The sequence below is a fragment of the Mugil cephalus genome, chromosome 6 (assembly GCF_022458985.1).
Source record: "Mugil cephalus isolate CIBA_MC_2020 chromosome 6, CIBA_Mcephalus_1.1, whole genome shotgun sequence".
Classification (NCBI taxonomy): Eukaryota; Metazoa; Chordata; class Actinopteri; order Mugiliformes; family Mugilidae; genus Mugil; species Mugil cephalus.
The window spans coordinates 26448857-26470350 of NC_061775.1; the positions used below are offsets into that span (position 1 = coordinate 26448857).

Consider the following 21494-nt stretch of genomic DNA (forward strand, 5'->3'; position numbering starts at 1 on the left):
ATGGATGGATGGATGGATGATGGTCGGTGCTTCTCACATTCTTCGTTTACTCCTTTCTTAGTACCACCAGGTGTACGACGACCATTTCATCAGTGCGGTGGTTCTCTCCTTGATCCTCGCTGCTCTGTTTGGCCTTATCTATCTGCTAATGATCCCACAGTACGTACCCACACCCCCTCCACACACACACACACACACACATGACGAAATGCACACACAGCTTGTCCATTGGTGCAGCATAATTGGATTGATTCTGCTCGGCTTTCACGAGACAATTAGAAGGAAAGGTGTTTTCACAGCAGTCGGTGGAGAAGTGGGGAAGCCCTGCTCACTGTGCCGTGTCCTGGTCTCTCAGGGGGATGCTGGTCCTGCTGCTGCTGGTCCTCTGTGTGTGTTTCCACGTGGCCTGCGTCATGTACCTGCATCTCACAAGCGTTCAGGTACGTCAACCCCCCCCCCACCCTTTCTTTTCCACATCCTTCAACACTAAATTAACTAACAGCTGAAGTCTCTTTGCATGCCAGGATATTTTTGCACATAAATTACTGTTACACACAAAAGAAAGTGCAGGAAAATCTGTCAAGTCTCTGTTAGAGAAGGCAGTTAAAATGTTAGAGCAGAAACCCCTTCATTTCATTATTGTAATGACCTAAAAAAAGTATATTATTCTGGATGTAGACAGCCACCAGAACTAAGGTTTTAAATGCTGGTTCTGTAATTGTCTGTGTTTATCTGTCTGGGTTGTGTATCTGTTTTGGGACTACAGCTGAAAACTAGCATTTGTGCTAAGTCCAACACGTTTACACTGATGACTAACGCATCAGTGATGATTAATGTGCATTTTCTCAATTCAATAAACTAATAATAACAAATAAAGAAATAAACGTGTCAGAGCTCAAACCTACAAAGATATTCAATTAACACAGATGTTAAAATCCCCACATTTGAGAAGCTGAAGTACACAGATGTTTGCTCCATAAACGAGTCTCTGTTGACTAATTGACTGATATGTGAGTGTTTGTCAGATTGATCAAATCTCAGTATAATACAACAGACGGTGACTTTTCTATCGTTCACATTCTGTGTCTGTTTTGAGTCTATTTTGGTAGTTTTGGTAAGTCCCTTCAGAGTGTTTTCAGGTCTGGTTGTGATCAGTTTCCATCTATTTGTAACTGTTTTAAGCCTCTTTGCCGTCATTCGGAGTTTCCCTGCGGCTCTTGTAATTCTCTGGGATTGCGTTTGAGTTTCTTGGGGGTTGTTTTGAGTTTCCCCCTGTCATTTACCATTTATTTTGAGTCACTTTGTGCTGCTTTTTCTTCATATTTAGTTTCTCTTTAAGTGATCAATTCCCATCTCTTTTGCATAGTTTTCAGTCTCTTTGCATTAATTTGAGTGTTTTTTTGTTTTTGTTTTTGTTTTTTCATCTCTAATAGTTTTGTGGTTATTTTGAGTCTCTTTGGTGTTTCCTTGGGCGTCTCTCCAGTCCTTCCACAACTCTCTGGTATTATTTTCAGTCTCTTTGGAATAGTTTTGAGTCTCTTTGCAGTCATTTTGAGTTTCTCTGTGGCTCCTGTTAATCTGTGGGACTGATGTAGAGTTTAGATTAGGGCCGCTAATCTAATCTGTGGGCCGCTTTGAGTCTCCTGTGGTCATTCTGAATGAAAGGAATCAGTTTATAGAACAATCTGAACAAAGAATCCAAATCTAAATGAACAAAAAAGAACAGTTAAAGTCAGTATGTTAAGGAAATATAATGGAAGTGTAGTCATGAATATTCTTTTTTTTCCATCTTTTTTTTTGGTTTTGTTTGTATGATGTAAGATGGTCAGTAAGCATTGGCTGATACCTATTTTATTTTCATTTCATTTTATAATTAATTATTATTAATATTTATTATTATTATTTTGCTGCTCATTCCATTTCTTTTATTTATTTAAATTCTTTGTAAATTGATTCTTGGGGTAAAGGGACAGACTATATAAGATTATTCTTCTTTCTGCTCCCTTTCATTCAGATTTGTTTTGTTTAAATCAATGAATGAAATTAAAAAAAAAAAATTAAAAAAATTAAATCCCTGTTCCTTTGGGCATTTTTGAGCATGTTTTTGGCTCTTTTGCATCTCGTTTTGCATCTGGTAACTAATCACAACTTTCTGAGGATTTTTATTCTTGAACGTCTTTGTTTACGTCTTGAAATGAACGTCTTGAAATCCTGCTCATGCAATATGCTCATAATCTTTGCAGCTTTAAAAGAAAACTACAAACCCTCTTGCATACTCTCAAGTCAGACTGACATCACATGTATAACCTCTACATGACACTGTAGCTTCACGCTACATTGAACTGTCATCATATTCTTTAAGCGTCTCCTCTAATAGACCAGTTTATAATGAGCCGCCACAGAATGCGCTCGTTTTATTTCCACTCCTGGTTAATGATGTGTCCAAAATGCTATTTAGGTAGATAAACAGGTGCTTCATTTAGAGACTCGTTCTATTATCCAAACCACCCACACCTACAGTCGCTTCCCTCTCCTCTGGTTTCAGTGCCAACCGGGCTGCCTCACTATCCAGATCCGGACAGTGTTGTGTGTCTTCCTCGTTCTGCTCACCTATTCTGTCACCCAGGCTTGTGTGGTGAGTCTAAAAAATCTTTGAATATACATCTTTTTTTTTCTTTTCTCTCTCTTCTAAATGCAAAGTAAAGACGGAGACATCATTCCTCATCCCACAGACTGCACTGTTTACAAGTCTCTGCAGTGCATGAGTTGGCGGGGTAAAGCATCACGGCTGAGCAGATGGTGTTGGAGTGGAGTCTCAGAAGAATAAGACAATTATTGTTCAAGTGTAAAATACCCCATTTAAACATTTTAAACGCAAATTGGTTGTCGTCAACATTGGCCCCAGACGTCGGTCGGCCTCAAATGCGTGTGATCGTAAAGTGAAAGCACAGGTGTTGTGCAGTGAGGGGGTGTCCCGGCTTTTTACAGCCTCTGATCATTTCCATCATTGACTAACTGGTTAATAAAATCACTGTGGTTTTTACTCAAGTCTATAAAATAACCCTAATTAACTTGTCTTGTAGAAGAAAGAGATAAAACCCTGTTGAATTCTACATCTGCGCCAGTGGGGCTGGCAAACTGGTGATGACAATGCTAACACCCTGATGGTTAGCAGGAATAATGTTTTATCTCTTAGTATGCTAACATGCTAAAAATAAATAAGGTTAATAAGGATTATACTACGCATTGGTATTGTTGCTGTATGTATCATAGATTGATCACAATAATCAAGAGGCAATGCTACATGTAGCTAATCTGCTATGCTTAATGCTAATCTGCAAAACTAATAAGGTTGGTCCTGGTAAACCTGATGATCCTGCAACACATCAGCTTGTTTCATCATGCAAAAGATGTTGAAAATTTCCTGTTAGCATTAGCATCCATGCCCACTTATGTGCTAAACTCGGTGCTAACTTGCAAAACTCATGGTAAACATTATACCTGCAACACATCAGTTTGTGGCGATTATTTCTATACCTATTTTAGCATGCACATGTTGACATACATATTCTGTACTAAGCATGGATACTTTCAGGTAAAAGTAAGAAAGTTCAGGCACTGAACAGGTAAATGTACTTAAGTAAAAAGTAAAAATGTGCTTTGCAATTAATGAAACAATACATCCATTGATAATTTTGCAAAATGAGAAAAGTTCTGACAGAATAATCTAGACTGAACTGATCAGAGGTTCTGCATGTGCATCTGGATCATTGTTAACAGCTTTAGTTTTAACAGCTCTCATTTCTTGAATGCCAGAACAGAAGTTCATGGATTTTAGACACCACACATTTGCCATGAAAACAGTGAACTGCTCTTTTAACCTAATGAGACCCGAACTTTAGTTTGGTATGCACTTTTAGTTTCTCTGAAGTATCTAGGATTAGTGTAGGACCTAAGAAGTACAACAACTAGGCATCATATTTGAACAGGAAGTAGAAGTTGAAAAGAACAACATCCTCATATGTGGACACAGGGATTACATAAAAAATATAAAACTATCCATTTCAATACGTACATGGGTGTACAAACAATGAAATCCCAGTGTCCTCAAACAAGTATTTGCTAATTAGTGATGTTGTAACTCATTACCATCAATCGGATTCGTTAAATTTGCGAGTCATATCTAACTAGAAAAGTGAATAATCAAAAATAAGCAAGTTTCAACTGTAGAATTTTAACTGTCCCTCTTCTTCTTCCTCTTCTTCTTCTTCTTCTTCTTCTTCTTCTTCTTTTGACTTTCCCTCTCTAGTGTGATGATGTAGTCAGGTCATCAGTGGAGGTTAAAAAAAAACCTGCTTTAACAATGTAAGGAGGATAACGTACAGATATTCTTGTACAAATGTACGGAGTAAAAGTAAAAAGTCATCAGAAAAAGAAATGTTCAAGTTAAGTACAGATACCTGAAAAATCTACTTAAGTATACTAACAAAGTATTTGTACTTCTTTACTCCACACCCTGGCATTACTCACCATTAGAGGTTCATGCACACTCTCTGTTAAGCTGCTACACGTAATGCTAACATGTGCATGCTGACATGCTAACCTAAGATGAAGATAATGAGAAACAATGTATCTACTACACACCAGCTTGTTAGTGTCATCACTGTAATGCGTTAGCATGCAATTTGGCATTAAACTCATAAGTGTGTGGTCACAGCTCATAAATCTGCTTAACTCTTAATGCTAACATGATTAAGCTCAATTAAAAGTTTGTGCCTACTGTTTATTAACTGGTAAGCCTAATGCTAATGAACGGATTTGTGGTAAACATCATGCAAGCTACACACCGGCTCGTTAGCGTGCACAAGTTAGCATTGAGCTCAAATAACAGGTCTACTCCGTGACCCCCTGGAGTGGCGCCATAATCTTTTCAGATTGGTTCAGCTAATCTTTTAACCCGCGGTTGGGAATCTCAGCTGTATAACTTGTTTCATTCAATGCCAGGTGGGCTGTGTTCCTTGGGGGATTGTCAGGACAAACTCCAGCGGCTCTTTGGACGACGTCCCCTCAGACCTCCTCGGAGTCGGACCCACCAACAGCACGGCGGTGGACAGGGCCTGCCCCAACATGGCGTACGCCCTGCTGTCCTGCGTGGCCGGCACCCTCACCGTGGTCCCTTACCTCCGCGTCTCCTCCCTCCCCAAGATCCTCCTGCTCCTCCTCCTCTCCGTGACCTACACGGTGGTGATGGAGACCAGCGGCTACCGCCAAGCCGTGGGGTGAGGCTGCATGTGATGTGTTTCATGCCACATTATTCTCCTGCTCTGCAGCTTTTCAGAGGGAATTATTGCACTTTTTGCAGCACCACATTTATTCGACAGCTTTAGTTTGTAATTATGCTACAAAAATTGAGATTTTTGCAAATGAAATATTTGAAATTCTTGCAGAAGAGTATAAAGAGTAAAATATTCAAAACTCTAACTACTAGTGCATTGTTTATAATATTAGCCTTAATCAAGTTTGCTCCATTTTTCCCCAGATCCAGGGTTTAAAAGACTTTTTCCTTTTAGAATTGTTAATAGTTTAAATTATTTTTCATAATTTCATAAAACAAGACTTTAGAAGGTGCCACTCTGGATTTTGATGGCATTTAACTTAACTTTAAATCAAGGAATCAAGGAAAAGAATCATCTGATTGGGTATGGTAAGAGTATATACACTCACTTGCCACTTTATTAGGTACACCTGTTCATTTGCTTGTTAACACAAATAGCTAATCAGCCAATCACACGGCTGCAGTCCAATGCATTTAGTCATGTAGAGGAGATCAAGACAACTTGATGAAGTCAACCCGAGCATCAGAATGAGGAAGAAAGGGGACTAAAGTGTTTGAATGTGGTCTGGTTGTTGGTGCACAACCATCTCTAGGGTTTAACAGAGAATGGTCCCAAAAAGATAAAATGTCCAGTGAGCAGCAGTTGTTGATGTGAGAGGTCAGAGGAGAATGAACAGACTGGTTGGTGATAACAGAAAGACAACAGTTACTCAAATAACCACTGGTTCCAACCAAGGAATGCAGAATACCATCTCTGAACGCACAACACGTCCAACCTTGAAAAAGATGGGCTACAGCAGCAGAAGACCACACCGGGGGCCACTCCTGAAAATCAAAATCTGCAGCAACTGTGTGATGTTATCATGTCAATATGGACCAAAATCTCTGAGGAATGTTTCCAAGGCTTTGTTGAAAGTATGACACCAAGAATTAAGGCAGTTCTGAAGGTAAAAGGGGATCCAACCTTTTACTAGCAAGGTGTACCTAATAAAGTGGCCAACTCAACAAGTGTCTTATAGAAGCTGCGTTTGTCATCACCAAAATAAGCAGCAGCTGTGGTCACAATAAGCAAATCACAGTTCACACCACACCAATATACTATAAGTATAAGAAAAGGCTCAAAAACTACATGGAGAAAAAAGCAAACGCACGAATGAACGGACTAATAATAAATATACCTGTCCCTACTACTAATCTCAAAATGTTTTTGTGTGTCTCCCAGTGGCGGCTTTCTCCACACACGAGGCTACGACCCCGTGTTGGCGGTCCTGCTGTTTTCTGGAGCTCTGGCTCTTCACTCGAGACAACTGGACCTGAAGCTGCGACTCGACTACCTCTGGGCCACTCAGGTGTGTGTGTGTGCGTTTCATTTGTTTGTTCTTTTTCAAATATTTTAATTGGGAAGCAAAAGACAGGTTCAGCACAGATTTAACAAACTGTACAAAATAAGGTTTCCTTTAGTTCCTCTGTATGTATAACAAGATAACTTAAGAACTTACATTAAGGGATGATAAAACAAAGGAAAAAGACAGATTACATGACAATAAGATATAAAAAAGTAATCATAATCATAATAAAACGAACAGATAAACCCACCCCGAGGTATGCTGTCCAGTAGAAATACATGTTTAGGCTGTATGAGTGACCAATGCTCTACTTTCCTTTTATAAAGGTGATCACTGGTCTCCAAATCTTCTTATAATCCTCCAGTCTGTTAGTGTCTGTTAGTATCGTTATCCACTGGTTAAAAGATGAGAGTTCTTCCCCCTTCCACTGCTGCAAAATCAATTTCTTGGCACAAAGAAGACCATAAGACATTAAGCGATACTGTGCATTCAAGAGGTTTTTGTTTTCGGAGTATTTTTGTAAAAAAAAGTCAAAAATCTCCAATCAGAAACTTTGTAACAAAACACAAAACTATGTGATAAACCGTCTTCAGCGCAGTTGCATTAATCACAGATAGGTGACAGATCTGGGTATGTATTTCTACACATTAGTTTGTAATTGTGTCGTAAAGAATCTTTTTTTTGTTATTATTATTATTATTGGTGTTTAGTCTCTGGCTTCTCGTCACAGTGTCTCTAGTCATTCTGTTAAAATATGCTAAATGTGATTTGATGTTTTTTGCAGGCGTCTCCGGTGACAAAGTGCTTTTAATTAAACAGCCAGCCCAGCTGATGTAATGTAATGCTATTTTATGCCTGTGTAATGTCTAATATTTTAAGTACGATTGCATTTTTTTTCTGTAATCTGCCACAGCAAACTGCTTTATTGCAGACTTTCAAATATTGATATTGGCCCTAAATATCAGCACCTACTCTAATGTTGTCCAATTTTTAAATGATAATACACATTTACTCAGCTATAATTCCATTTAAAGGAGAAATGGTTTAATATAGGGCATATTTTTTTCACTATTGCTCAAAGACAGTTCTGTGTACTCTCAGTGGATCATGAAAAGTCTGCGTGTTTCCATTTTAAGAAGCAGCAGCGTTTGTCTTGTTTGCAAATCATTATCTCCCTCTAGTGATAAGGACAAGCAATTACACCTCCTCTCTGAGCCACAGCATTGATCCACCTTTGCATCTGCTCATGCATCGACTCTATGAAGGACCCAGTTCTCCCTCCTCTGTTTGTGCGTCGTGTTGTCTAGGCGGAGGAGGAGCGAGGCGACATGGAGAAGGTGAAGCTGGACAACAAGAGGATCCTGTTCAACCTGCTGCCGGCTCATGTGGCTCAGCACTTCCTCATGTCAAACCCCAGGAACATGGTGAGCATCCGCGGGCATGTCCAGGCCCGTCGGGAAGGGGAATCGTCAGGCCTAAGGAGCGCCCACGCCTCTCGCGCCAGGAAAAAAAAATAGAGCTGCTAGAAACTCAGAGGAGGCGCTGGTTCGGTGATTTACAGGTCAAACATGCGTCTAGACGTTCAGGATGAAACTGGGCTCAATTAAGTTGTTTGGCATCCTGACTCACCCACCAGGCTGCATACCTTAGAGTTATCCACAGCTGTTGGTAGATTTATCCTTTTCAGATGAAACAACATCAGACAACAATAAACAGTATTTGAGGAAAGCAAAGTTAAATATGAATAATTCAACTTTTATGCACGGACGTGAAATATGTTAAATCATAACATATTTAGGACGTTTGATTCTGATTGGGTCTGAACTGATCTTATTATTCTGGGTACTACTGAGTTTATAGCGACAAGAGGCAGTTTTCTCAGTTTTCTTCTTCTTTTTTTTGTGCTTTGGCCTCAGATCCTGTTTAAAAATCATGCATTTTATGATACAAGTGTGTGAAACATGACCTAAATGTTTCCCCACAAAACAAGTGGCTTAACCACCTGAGACCTGAGCTTCTGTCTGCTATGCATTTTTAATTTCTCTTTATTTGGGTTTAGTTGTAGGACCTAAGATTTATGAAAACTAAGCATCATCTCTGAACAGAAAGTAGTTTTTGGGAAAAAATGACGTCCTCATGTGTGGACACTGGGATCATTACTTTATATAAATATTAATATTATAATAAAGTCCCCAATATGTAATAAAATATAAAACTGCTAATTCTCATGTCTGAGCATTGCTGTGCAAAAGCAGAATTGTAAATAATGAAGTCCTCAATCGAGTTCTTGGTAATTAGCAAAGTTATAGCTTCTTGCTGTTGATTGGATTTGTGCGTCATATTAAACTTAAAGTTAATAAACATAAATAAACAACTTTCAGCTGTAAAACTGAGGTTTTGTGACCGATGTCATGTTTTTACACCAACTAGTATCAAGTTATGACGATAAAAGTTTAAATGAAGCAGAATAAGAAACCTAAAACTTGACATCCCCATATGAGGACGCCGAGTCTCAGGAGATTAAAGAGTAGGAGTAATATATTTATGACCTTGTGACATTTAGGAAGGTTTGGAACAGCTGAGTCTGTAAATATATATGTAATAAATCTAATATTCTCATTTACACTTGTCACATTCCTGCTTTCAGACTGGATTTGTTTAAATGAGGAATAATATAAATGAATAGACCTCTCAGGACATAGAACCGTTTCCTGCTTTCGTTCATTTCCTTATTTCAGGAAGATAGAGATAGATCCCCAGATATCAGCAGACAAATGGATCTCAGGGGTGATTCACTCCCATAAACAAAGTCTCCTTAGGTGGTGACTGTTTGATCGCTGCTTCCATTATTTTGTAAGTCTTTTATTTTATTCTTTTATTCATTCCACAGTAATGCAGCAGAACATGAGGTGGCATATTACACTGTACATAAAAGCATAGAAATAAAAAGGAAAAACTTCCACTTCCACTTCCTCAAATGTAGTTTCCTGCAGATTCACCGTTAAAGTTAAAACCAAACAGGTATTTTTCCCTTTTATATCAATACTTTTGAATTTATTAATCCAGTAAACAGTTCCATGCAGATATGACCTCATGATTTTATATTGATGATTTAACTGAATTTAGCTGCGTTTGACCTATAAATCAACAAAATCCTCACTCATGGGCCGGTGTAAAATAAATGTGATTCCAGTCTCAGGGCCTCTCTCTTGCCTGATGGATGTAAAGAAACTTCCTCCACTGCCCTGCAACGTTGGGAAAATGTACCCAGCTGTTCGGGACAATGGCGCCACTTCCCTTTAGCCATGTGTACTGGTGTTAGAGTGGAAGTGTGAGCTGACAGTGTTGTGTGTCTGTGCGCACTGACTGCTGAACGTCCCCCTACCCCCAGTCTGCAGCTAGTGATGAAAACGTGCGTTCTTTAGGCTTTGAACTGGAGGATAAGCCTACATGAGGAAAGGCAAAGTTCAGATTTCTGTGCAAAAAAAAGTATGAAAGTTAGTTGGATTATTGCATTTAAATCTCTAACCAGCACTGGAAACCTTGCATCTTAACTGAGTTTTCAATCTCTGTTTGCTCATATGTTGCTTAGTGAGGTTTTTCCTTGTAATATTTTTAGCTGCAGGACAAAGAATTCAATGCACATTTTGTGTAAACAAAGCGGAACAGCCGCAATTAGGGCACGGCTCTGACTCTGCAAGCCACAATTCAGTTTATGGCAAGCAGCTCTCGGTCACGGTTTGACGAGCTGAGATGAATTCATTTACACGGAAAAAAATAAAGCGCGTAACCGAGCGCCCGCATCTGTGGACAGTCGGCATTGTCGCGCATCAGACGGCGCAGGGATCATCTGAGGCTGAGGCTAGTAAACACTGGGGGCAGGAAGTCAGGAAGTATGCTTCCAGCACGCCGCTGATCCCCGCAGAGCTACAGTGTATAGAAAGGCTTCCTCTCTTTCCTCTGGGCTAAAGTTCACCCATACACTGTATTCATAACACGGCGCAGTGGGACTCTGCTGCCTGGAATTCAAAGTTACGCTGCTGCTGCTGCATTTGAAGCTCTGTTTTCACTGAAACCGCAACTACAGCTTACGTTGGTTTGTTTCTCTGTCCCTAAACAGTTCCTCAATTTAATTTAACTCCCTTTACAGATAAGTAAAGCAGCGTCACCCCACAGATTCTTAAACTAGTGAATTTGGAGGCCAGGTCAAGTGTTCTGTGCTGTTCTTTGTGTTTTTTTGAGTTATTCCTAAAGCGTTTGTGCGTCTGGATCAGGATGCATCCTGCTGGGGATGTCTGCTGCCATCAAGGAGTGTCTTTGCTATGAGGTGGGGGGGTCTGGTCTGGTCTGGGTGCCACATGTCTAAGGGACATCCACACCAATGAGTGTCAGGTCCAAAAGATCCCCAGCAGAACATTGAATTGTCACAAGATGGTTTCAATGTTATTTACTTCTCCTTTGAGTGGTCATAATGTTGTGGCTGATGTGGATGGTGTAAATATAACAACATAACAACAATTTCATGAACAGTTGCTGAGGTATCCTTATTATCGAGTAGTCGTGTCCCCTTAACAAAAATCTTTTATTGTTTTAAGGAGTTTTATCTCAGAGTTCTGCTGCTTAAATGAGAACTAACAACATCAAAAATCTCCTGTATGATTTATTTAGTGCTCTCATAAGAAATTTGTGTTAAATGTCTGCATGAGAATTAACGTGTGCATGTAATAATTTAAGATAATGTAGACGACTCCATCTGATACAGTTAAAATGAGGAGAAAAGGGATGTGACTGGTCAGGGATGGAGGTCAATATGTGGTTTTATGAGAAAATAGAAAAAAGCCACAATGTTACTGCATGAACAGTATTTATTCTGAACCCCGGAGCAGCTTCGTACCAAACAAATCTTCCTTTTAGTTGACGTACACAGCTTCTTTCAGTGGATGAAACATGTCGGCATCACGGTTTCTGATGTTTTTAAATGTTTTTTTTTTTTTTAACCCTCGAGCTATGATTACCACAAACCAACATCAGAGACAGATCTCTCAAAACCAGAGCACATAAAATCAAAACTATTTGCATGGTTGTAAACCACCACGGCCATGAGAAAGAAACCACGTTGGTTTTTAATTTGCCTCAAAAACATCTAAAACCCAAAGACCTCCATCACCTGTAGCGACCTCCGTGTTTGTCTTTTTCACCGTTTATCTCCTATTATTTAATTAACCTTTTCTGAACCTGGTTCGTCACCATCAGGCCACGTCTGATTCAAGTGTCCCACCCTTTCAGGACCTGTACTACCAGTCCTACGCTCAGGTCGGAGTGCTGTTCGCCTCCATCGCCAACTTCAATGACTTCTACATCGAGCTGGACGGGAACAACATGGGAGTGGAGTGTCTGAGGCTGCTCAATGAGATCATCGCTGACTTTGATGAGGTGATTCATTCCGTCCACCCGTCCATAAATCCTCACGTTTTATATTTATACATATTTTTCCCCCCTTTGCAAAATTTCGCGTCTGTGGAGAATCTGGAGCTTCGGCGCAACATGGGCCTCGTTGACGTGATGTCATTTTTAAAGATGACACTGTGGGCTGTGATTGAGGGTTAAAAAAAAAAGAGAGAAGTTATGTTTATTGATGCAATGTAATAAGCAATGGTCGCGGTTGGGAATGTTCTACAAAATGAGGAATTACTTACAGATGACGTTTGGCACGCCTTAAACTATAATCAGCTACATAGAGCATTAATTTACTCAATTTTAAGTTGTTTTTGGATTTTTCTTTTGCTTGCACAACCCATAATATGGTATATTTGATTTGAAATTTGTGACAGTTGTAATGTTTTCCTCCTGTTTTTGTCCCTTTTTCCTCTCCCAGCTGATGGACAAGGAGTGCTACAGGGACATCGAGAAGATCAAAACCATCGGCAGCACATACATGGCTGCAGTAGGGCTGGTTCCTACGACTGCTTCCAAGGTACATGTGCGGCCACTACATTTGGACTCATGCGCTACGTATGCATGAGTTTGTGCACGTGTTTCGTGGCTTATAAGCAAATAGTTCCAAATGGTATTTTTAAGAGGCCTAGAACTGCCGTGTAAGTTGCAGCAGAAACTAAAAGCTTAAGAAACGTTTTCTAAAGTGGCGGATTGAGTCCTTAAAATAAGCAAAGATATCTGCAACAGAACAGGAAAAACTGGCTATTTAAAAATTGCAAATGCACCACATCAGCCACAACATTACGACCACTGACAGGAGAAGTAAATAATCCGTCTTGTGACAATTCAGTGTTCTTCTGGGAAACTTTTGAACCCGGAATTCATTCGTGTGGATGTTACTAAGACATGTAGCACCCACCTAGACCAGACCAGCCCCCCCTGTCACCTCATACGAGCAATGTCACTCCTTGATGGCAGCAGTCACCCCCAACAGGATGCAACCATAAAACAGTTTGGGGAGAAAGGAAGGTGGTCATAATGTTATGCCTGAGACTGTAAACCACCAGAAAGAAAATCTCAACAACTACTTAGAAACGAGAGTTAAATGTTGTCATGCTGAATCTATCCTGGTAGACAAAAAAAAAAAAGCAAGCATACTGTGGCTGGATTTAAGATATTTCGTCTTAGTTAGGTTTCGGTTTCTGCAGTGTAGCTGTTGATATTTATAACGCTGTCACGTTTTGCACAAAATCCTCTGAGGGATTACCGGCCGCTTGGGCGTCAGCATGCTATGCGTTCAGAAAGTTTCTTTAAACCCCACAAAGCTGACAAACAAAAGAGGCCTTTCTGCAACTTCTGCAGAACATTGCGCAAACCTGCAAGTCGGTCACTGCAGCGGTTTGAGTTTAATGAAATCCTGGTGCACGTCTTCGTGGCTGTTGTCACACCGAGGGAATAGAAATGGATGAGGGCTAATATGACCTCCCACCCAAAGGTTCTGCATCACTCTAACTTATTTGTGTGTGTTTCTGACTCTTAGGCGAAGAAGTCCATCACCTCACATTTATGCACGGTGTCAGACTTTGCCATCGAGATGTTTGACGTCCTGGATGCCATCAACTACCAGTCCTACAACGACTTTGTCCTGAGAGTGGGTGAGTGAAAAGACACACATGTACACACACACACACACACACTGAGTGGCCTATATATACACTAGTGTCAGAGTTTCTGACCTGTCACACTGGACGCTGCAGCCACTCAGTGCCGGTAAGTTTGGTGGGAAATGCATCACAGAGAGAACGTTCCCTGCAGGAAGCTCGTCACAGCGAGACCTGAAGTTCTGGGTTCCATTGTGTTGGGTATCCTGTGGGGAGCCTGCGACGGGAGCCCGTGTTTAATCCCAGTGTAACCTGGTGTACACAGTGCCATCCTGTCTGCAGACTGTGGGGCTCCATGTGTAAAAAAAATAATAAAAAAAAAAAAAATGTGTTTGTGTTCTTGGCCCAGGACCCCCTCTGCAAAACGTAACTTTTGGTAATTTGCACAATACTGACGTTCCAGAAGGAAAAACAAAACCTACAGATCATCATGTTCCATGTTTGTGTCCATCATTTAACTCCTGCAGCAGAATTGGCTGCATGTCATGAGTTAGTATTACACAAATTACAATATTTTTGGCCAAAATACAATAATAAAAAAGCCCCAATTAGTCAGGATTAACAATAATACAAGTAGGGATTAAATAATCCTTGTGGTCTCTGGACTTTAAATCATTGCTCTGAACAAGACTTGGACAATTGACATTAAATAATATAGGTCACGAGTGGTTACCCAAGCAGCCTCATAGCATGTCGGCACTTTAATGATGTTTTCCCCCAAAAATAAATAAATAAATAAAAATAAAAATTTGTTGTGTTTGCAGGAAGAATAGAGTAGATCATTTCAGATGCAATTTTCACTGGAAAACAGGCAAAAACATTTATCAGAGCATGGACTAGTTTCTCATTTCATAACAGAAGCAGCTCCCATCCAAATTTATTGTAGTATTGGACAAGAACTAGATCATGTACTGTGCAGAAATCCCTTTCAGTTCAGAACGAGTAAAACTTTAATCGATCTGCTGCACAACAATAACAGCCTCGTCTCTTTAACTTGATCCTTTGAGGTTTTGGATTTAAAGTTAATGGAAACTCATAAACTCTGTGATTTTGTCCATTTAAAGTGCATTAAAACATATATAGCCTATTGCATGGATCAAAAGAAGGAGTTAAAAAAACATTTTTTTATATATTTTTCTGTAGCATTCAGTAAAAGGTCTAATAATTAGCTTTATATGTGCAGTGTGATAACCGAGACTCTGGAAATGTGCTCTCCAGGTATCAACGTGGGCCCAGTGGTGGCAGGAGTGATTGGGGCCCGGAGGCCTCAGTACGACATCTGGGGAAACACGGTGAATGTAGCCAGCAGGATGGACAGTACCGGAGTACAAGGAAAGATACAGGTACACTACTACGTCAGTGACTTCTGTGTCCCTTACTTTTTCCTTTCTTTCCAAGTCCAATCAAGTCTCAGTAAGATTAGGATCTGCAGCTTGAACGTTTACAATAGATGCAGCAAAAACTCGAATGGTTGAACTAAAAACTAAGATTGTGGTTTTAGGAAAAGTTTAAGCTGGACACAGTTATTAAGTTTGGTACCGTTGCGTCTCCACAGAGACCGAGAAACATACACTCAAGTTAAAGTTGGAGACGCTGATGAATGCACAAAAGAAATCTCTGCATGATTCAAAAAATTCCAGTTTGGCTTCAGGCAGCTAATTTTTTCAAAATTCAATCACAAGATTAAATTCCTTTTGATGAAAATAAAAACCGCTCTTTTTTGTTTTCTTGATATTGGAGGATTTCTAACATGTTTTTAAACTTTTCAGAACCTTTCTGAACACAAACAACGTGCAAATATTAATGTATTAAAAGAAAATAAGGTGTTCGTTTTAGAGAGGAATCCCACAGGGTTCGATTCTTGGCTCACTACTATTTCAGATTTCTGGAATATGCAGACTATATATATATATATATATATATTAAGATAAAAACTATTTTTATTGTTATGTTTCCTCAAAAACAGGACCAAAGACCCAGGCACTGTTTAGTGACAACAAAAACAAAAAAGAGACAAGAGGTGGAAAATAGTTGCAGATGGTGGAATCGTTGAGCAGCTGATGGCAGGTGGTTATACTATTACTGTTGTCTGCAGAGAGCAAACTGAATACAAAAGACAAGTAAAGCTCACCAAAGCAAACTCTGGATGAAGAAAAGACAAGGGCCAAAAAAGTAGTAGCAGGAAAGGAAGCAAGAAGCAGGAAAGACGTAGAAAACAAACTGGCAACACTGGACAGAGAGCAGGTCTTTTATTGAGGCTTGATGAGTTGATGAGATGCAGGTGAGTTCAATCAATCAGGGGAGAGGGCTGCAGAGAACAGAGGCAAATCTAAATCTGCCAGGGCTTTATTGTTTTAATGTGTATTCAACAGATATACTGAGATTAAATATTGTTTTTATCGAGAATGTGATAAAATGGTTGACAACGTTTTATATCTCTGTGCCTGTTTGAGGTTTCTGCTACTTTCGCCCATAAAGTTGCAATAATGTTGTTTTGAGACACGTTCCTCTTTTTATTTCTTTTTTATATAAATCATATTGTCACAATCATCTCATTAAAAGAGGTAAAAAACAATATTATGGGCAGAAGTGTACACTCACTGGCCACGTTATTACTCACACCTCACTAGTAAAAGGTTGGGCTTCATTTTACCTTCAGAACTGCCTTAATTCTTGGTGTCATACTTTCAACAAGGTGTTGGAAACATTCCTCAGAGGTTTTGGTCCATATTGACATGATAGCATCAGTTGCTGCAGATTTGTCGGCTGCACATCTATGATGAGAATCTCCCGTTCCACCACATCCCAAAGGTTCCTCTATCTATTGGATTGAGATGTGGTGACTGTGGAGGCCGTTGGAGAACAGTGAACTCATCGTCATGTTCCAGAAACCAGTTTGAGATGATATGAGCTTTGTGACATGGTGCATTATCCTGCTGGAAGTAGCCGTCAGAAGATGGTCCACTGTGGTCATAAAGGGATGGACATGGTCAGCAACAATACTCAGGTAGACTGTGGCTTTTAAACCATGACCCCCCCACAAGAGGGGGTCATGGTTGATACAAGGCAGGATGGATCCATGCTTTCATGTTGTTTAAATTCTGACCCTGACATCTGAATGAAGCAGCTAAAATTGAGACTCATCAGACCAGGCAACGTTTTTCCTTCTTCTATTGTCCAGTGTTGTTGAGTCTGTGTGAACTGTAGCCTCAGTTTCCTGTTCTTAGCTGACAGGAGTGGCCCCCGGTGTGGTCTTCTGCTGCTGTAGCCCATCTTCTTCAAGGTTGGACGTGTTGTGCGTTCAGAGATAGTATTCTACATTCCTTGGTTGGAACCAGTGGTTATTTGAGTTACTGTTGCCTTTCTATCATCTCCAACCAGTCTGCCCATTCTCCTCTGACCTCTCACATCAACAACTGCTGCTCACTGGACATTTTATCTTTTTGGGACCATTCTCTGTTAAACCCTAGAGATAGTTGTGTGTGAAAATCCCAGTAGATCAGCAGTTTCTGAAATACTCAGACCAACCAGACCATGTTTAAAGTCATTTAAATCTCCTTTCTTCCTCATCCTGATGCTCGGTTTGAACTTCAGCGAGTTGTCTTATCACCTCTACATGAATAAATGCATTGATCTGTAACCATGTGATTGACTGATTAGATATTTGTGTTAACAGGAAATTGAACAGGTGTACCTAATGAAGTGGCCAGTGAGCGTATGTACTGTATCTTGAAAATAAAAGATGAAGATCTACTGAACAAAATCTACAACATTTACTGTTGTTAAAGAAATCTACATCTATTTCCAAGTTCATCAGTCACAAATAAGGTTTAATAGTATTTTCCAAGACTAGATATTAATTAGATTTAATACACGAAGACGACAAGCAAATATCATAGAATATCAACATATATATAATATAACCGTGCTTCCAGTCTTTCTAGTAAGCTAAGCCTCTTAATGCACAGACATGAGGAACATAACTTTGTGTAACTTTGCCTTCTTTAAGAACCAACACTCACCCGTCTCCCTCTTCCAGGTAACAGAGGACGTCTACCGCCTCATCACCGACTACTACAACTTCGTGTGCCGGGGCCAGGTCAGCGTGAAGGGCAAAGGTCAGATGCTCACCTACTTCCTGGAGGGGCGGCGACAACAAGCGGGCCGGCCGTGTCAAACTCTGCCCGGCAACGCCGAGCGTCGCTCCGGCGCGTTCGCCCACGGCAGCGTGTGCACCAGGCTGAGCCCCGCCCCCACCGTGGCCACCTACGCCGCCGTCAGGACCCCGAGCCCGAGCGCGGCCAAGCCCACCGCCTCCACCAGCACCACCAGGTACCTGCCCTCTGTTCCCACTGCAGTGGTGTGACGGATGTTGTCTCCATGGTGACCGTGGCAACAAGATAGCTGTAGCGAAAAGGGAGCTTAACACAGAGGGGGAAAGTCCACTCTTCTTCTGCTGTCTGTGGGAGACAGACAACGGCCGATCGTCCAGCCGGAGGTCTGAGGCGGCCTCGGCCCTCGACTCCCCCTCCACACCGGAGCCCTGTTTGTTGTTTGACGCCGGTGGGTGTCGTAAACAGGACACAGGATGCTTTCGCCACGTTGCTCTACCGCCAATCAAAAGGCCACGGATGGAACCGTTATCCACAAACACAATGAACTGAATCGAAAAATAAAAACATCCACATCCAGAATATTCCTTTAACAACTTTATCTGACCCCTTTTTGTCTCAGTAAAAAAAAACCAAACCAGTGCTGTTGCCTTAGCGACCACTCCTCACGACGAGTTTCTTGCCATTTTTCTGTTGCCTTTCATTGAGTTATTGGACAACGAATCACAGGAAATAATCACACCGGGGCCGTTGTTGTCCAAGAGTTTATAAAGTGGATGAAGCCAAATGTATAATTGCAAAAAGGCAGCGGTCGGCGACATGAAATGCCAAACCGCGACATGGCATCGCCTTCGGTCATTTCCTCCACTTCTGTCGGCACATGAGCTGAAACTCTTCGCCCCCCTGAGCCGAGCTGCTCGGCGTCTTTAAGTGCATGATGCCGCCGCTGCTGCATTTCGGTCACGTTTGCTGTCTGTTTCCCTGTGATGCTTGACTTCCAGATTCTTCCTTGTCAAAGTGTAGCAATAACGCGGTTCGTCTCCTATCTCAGCCCCCCCTCCCACCCTCCCTCCCTTTTTTTGCATGCTGTAGCCGGCTGGATTCTACTACTTTGAACCTGATAGTGTTTGTAGCCAGTAGAGTGTGCATAGCTAGCCACACCAAGTCTGTATCTCTGTGGAGTTGAAGCATGACTTAGAAAACCTTTTTTTTTTTTTAGTTTTTTTTTTTTTTCTTTTTTTTCTGCGTGCTTGTTTATGAAAAAAATATTTTCTATTGTTCAGATATTCCGTTTGACTATTTTTATGAACTAAATCGCTGCTTCGGAGAAAGAACACTTTGTGAGGAGACACCCAAACCTCTGTGTCTGGCTTCCTCATGCAAAAAACCCAGATGATTTATTTTATGGTATAGCATGCTACTCGCAGTACGGCTTACCACAGCCATTAACTCTCCTCTAATCTGTTGGAGCATGCACTGCCTGCAAGCCTGCGGCTCCTACATGCATGCTTTGATGAGACACTGATGCAGGCCCGAGCAGCGGACACACTCTGTTTTTTCGACGTCGTCCTCATGCATGCGCTAACGGTAGCGGTCCTCTTGAATGTAAGGTGCTTTTTTGACCCGTGTCTTCTTCATGAGCTTGGTGTGCGCGCGGACTTTTCTGAGGACGTATTTTTCAGGATAGATAGACATCAGGCCGGGTAGGGAGGGATGGTGTGTGTAGGGGGAGTTATTTCTCCTCCTTCTTCTCGTCCCTGCTCCTGCTGTAGTCAACAGGTAGCTGGTCTTCAAATGTGCCAACCTATTTTCACAAACATATCAAACTTTTTTCGTGTCGAGCTGTAGCACAACTGAATGCGTGGCTACGGTCGCCGTGGGTTTTTCCTTATGTTGAATGCCTGTATTTTTACTGTTTCCTCCACGGTTTTGTAACTCTAAGCGATGGCTAAGTGTTGATTTTTTGGAGAGATTTACTCGGACACTGTAACCTGTCGTACTTCTTATGATATTTGAAATCGATTTCAAATCTATATCGTAGCTCGGACGCTTTCTTTGAGTTTCTAAGAGGTTTAAAAATGAGGATTTTTATACACTTGCTTTAAAAACTGTCCATGGACAAGTTGATGGAAAGGAGTTGTGTACAATATTTTTCCTGTAAATTGGATATTTTCTTACTGTATGATACGGGTTTCAATTGTTATATGTGGGTATTACAAGCTATTATTGAGTCTTTTTTCAGAGATATATATATATATATATATATATAAAACGAATGATCTGATATTTGTCAAGTTCTTTTGTTGAAGATGTATTTATGGAGATGTTTTATGTGAATGTACATTTTGTTAAAGACGATATTTTATACTATAAGTGTTTGCACTGCGATGATATGGACGTATTATGAAAATAAAGCCGGCGGGGACGTGCCCCCGGGAGCAAGAGCGCTCTGACTGTGCTCATTTACACAAACTCCACGCGCACAGACACACAAAGTGCATATGGAGAGGCCATCAAACTCTGCTGTAAAGTTACGCAACAGTAGAAAAACAGAGCGGCTGATGTAAGACGCTGGAGCAGCATCGAGGTCAATGTCAGCTCCATTCCAGCGCTGCTGTTCAGTAATGGCCCACATTTTTGATCTGCACATTTTAGACATGACAGTGGACATTTATTACAGCTTTCTCTGTTAATCCATAATAATAATAATAATAATAATAATATAAAATATGGCATCCTAAATAGGTATTTTTTTATCCTGTTAATTTCATGTTAATTGCTCCTAATAATTACTAATATATATTGTTTATTTATTAATGTCAGACAAAAATGAAGGATTAACCACATCACTCATATTTTTTAAAGATGAAGACATGAGACTAACACAAGGGATTGAGTGTAAAGTGCACGTGTGCAAGCTGATGATGCAAAAACAGTGCAAACGGTAAATAGTTTTGTTTTATATTGTGTAGAAAAGTCGAAAAGTGTCAACAGGATCCAACTATAGTCAAATCAAAGTATATAGGATTTTTCATACGGATGTAACACAAAGTTCTTCACACAGATTAAAAATAACAAACAAATGCAGCCATTCATACACACACAGACACATATAAGCCCATTCACACATACAGACGCACAAACAGTCTTCAACCTGACTGAAATCGTTCTGAATAAAAGGAACTACAGCCAATTTACAATCACCAATTAACCTAACGAGCAAGTTCCTGGAGAGAACCCGGCCAGACACAGGGAGAACATGGAAACTCTACACAGAAAGAAAGGCTCCAGTCGGCCGGTGGATACAAACCCAGAACCTTCCTGTAGCATCAGTGCAAACCACCACACCACTGTTTCTGATGCTCGGAGAGAATGGATTTATTCCAACCTGAGAGAAACCAGCACAACCAGAGATTTGTTTTTTTTTGTTATTCTGATTATCAGTGGAACAGTAGCACAGCCAGTATCCTTCATTTATTAGATCTGCTGGAACAAACGACTGAGCGTTCATGAATGGTCAAATGTCTAATTCATTGTTCCTCAACAAGTACAATAATAATACAGTGGGGGAAATAAGTATTTGATCCCCTGCTGAATTTGTAAG

At 40.6% G+C, this 21494-nt stretch overlaps 1 protein-coding gene across 1 annotated transcript in view; it reads left to right on the top strand.

The window, feature by feature from the left end:
* The window catches only part of LOC125008823 (adenylate cyclase type 1-like), a 49322-nt gene extending 28988 nt beyond the window's left edge, over positions 1–20334 (top strand). The window contains exons 10-20 of the mRNA XM_047586144.1: positions 62–159; positions 356–440; positions 2546–2635; positions 5005–5279; positions 6558–6684; positions 7989–8105; positions 11968–12114; positions 12557–12655; positions 13658–13772; positions 14997–15121; positions 17818–20334. Coding sequence (XP_047442100.1) covers positions 62–159; positions 356–440; positions 2546–2635; positions 5005–5279; positions 6558–6684; positions 7989–8105; positions 11968–12114; positions 12557–12655; positions 13658–13772; positions 14997–15121; positions 17818–18144 — 1605 coding nt within the window. The 3' untranslated portion in view covers positions 18145–20334. The remainder of the gene's footprint in view (positions 1–61; positions 160–355; positions 441–2545; positions 2636–5004; positions 5280–6557; positions 6685–7988; positions 8106–11967; positions 12115–12556; positions 12656–13657; positions 13773–14996; positions 15122–17817) is intronic.
* Positions 20335–21494: the final 1160 nt, after the last annotated feature.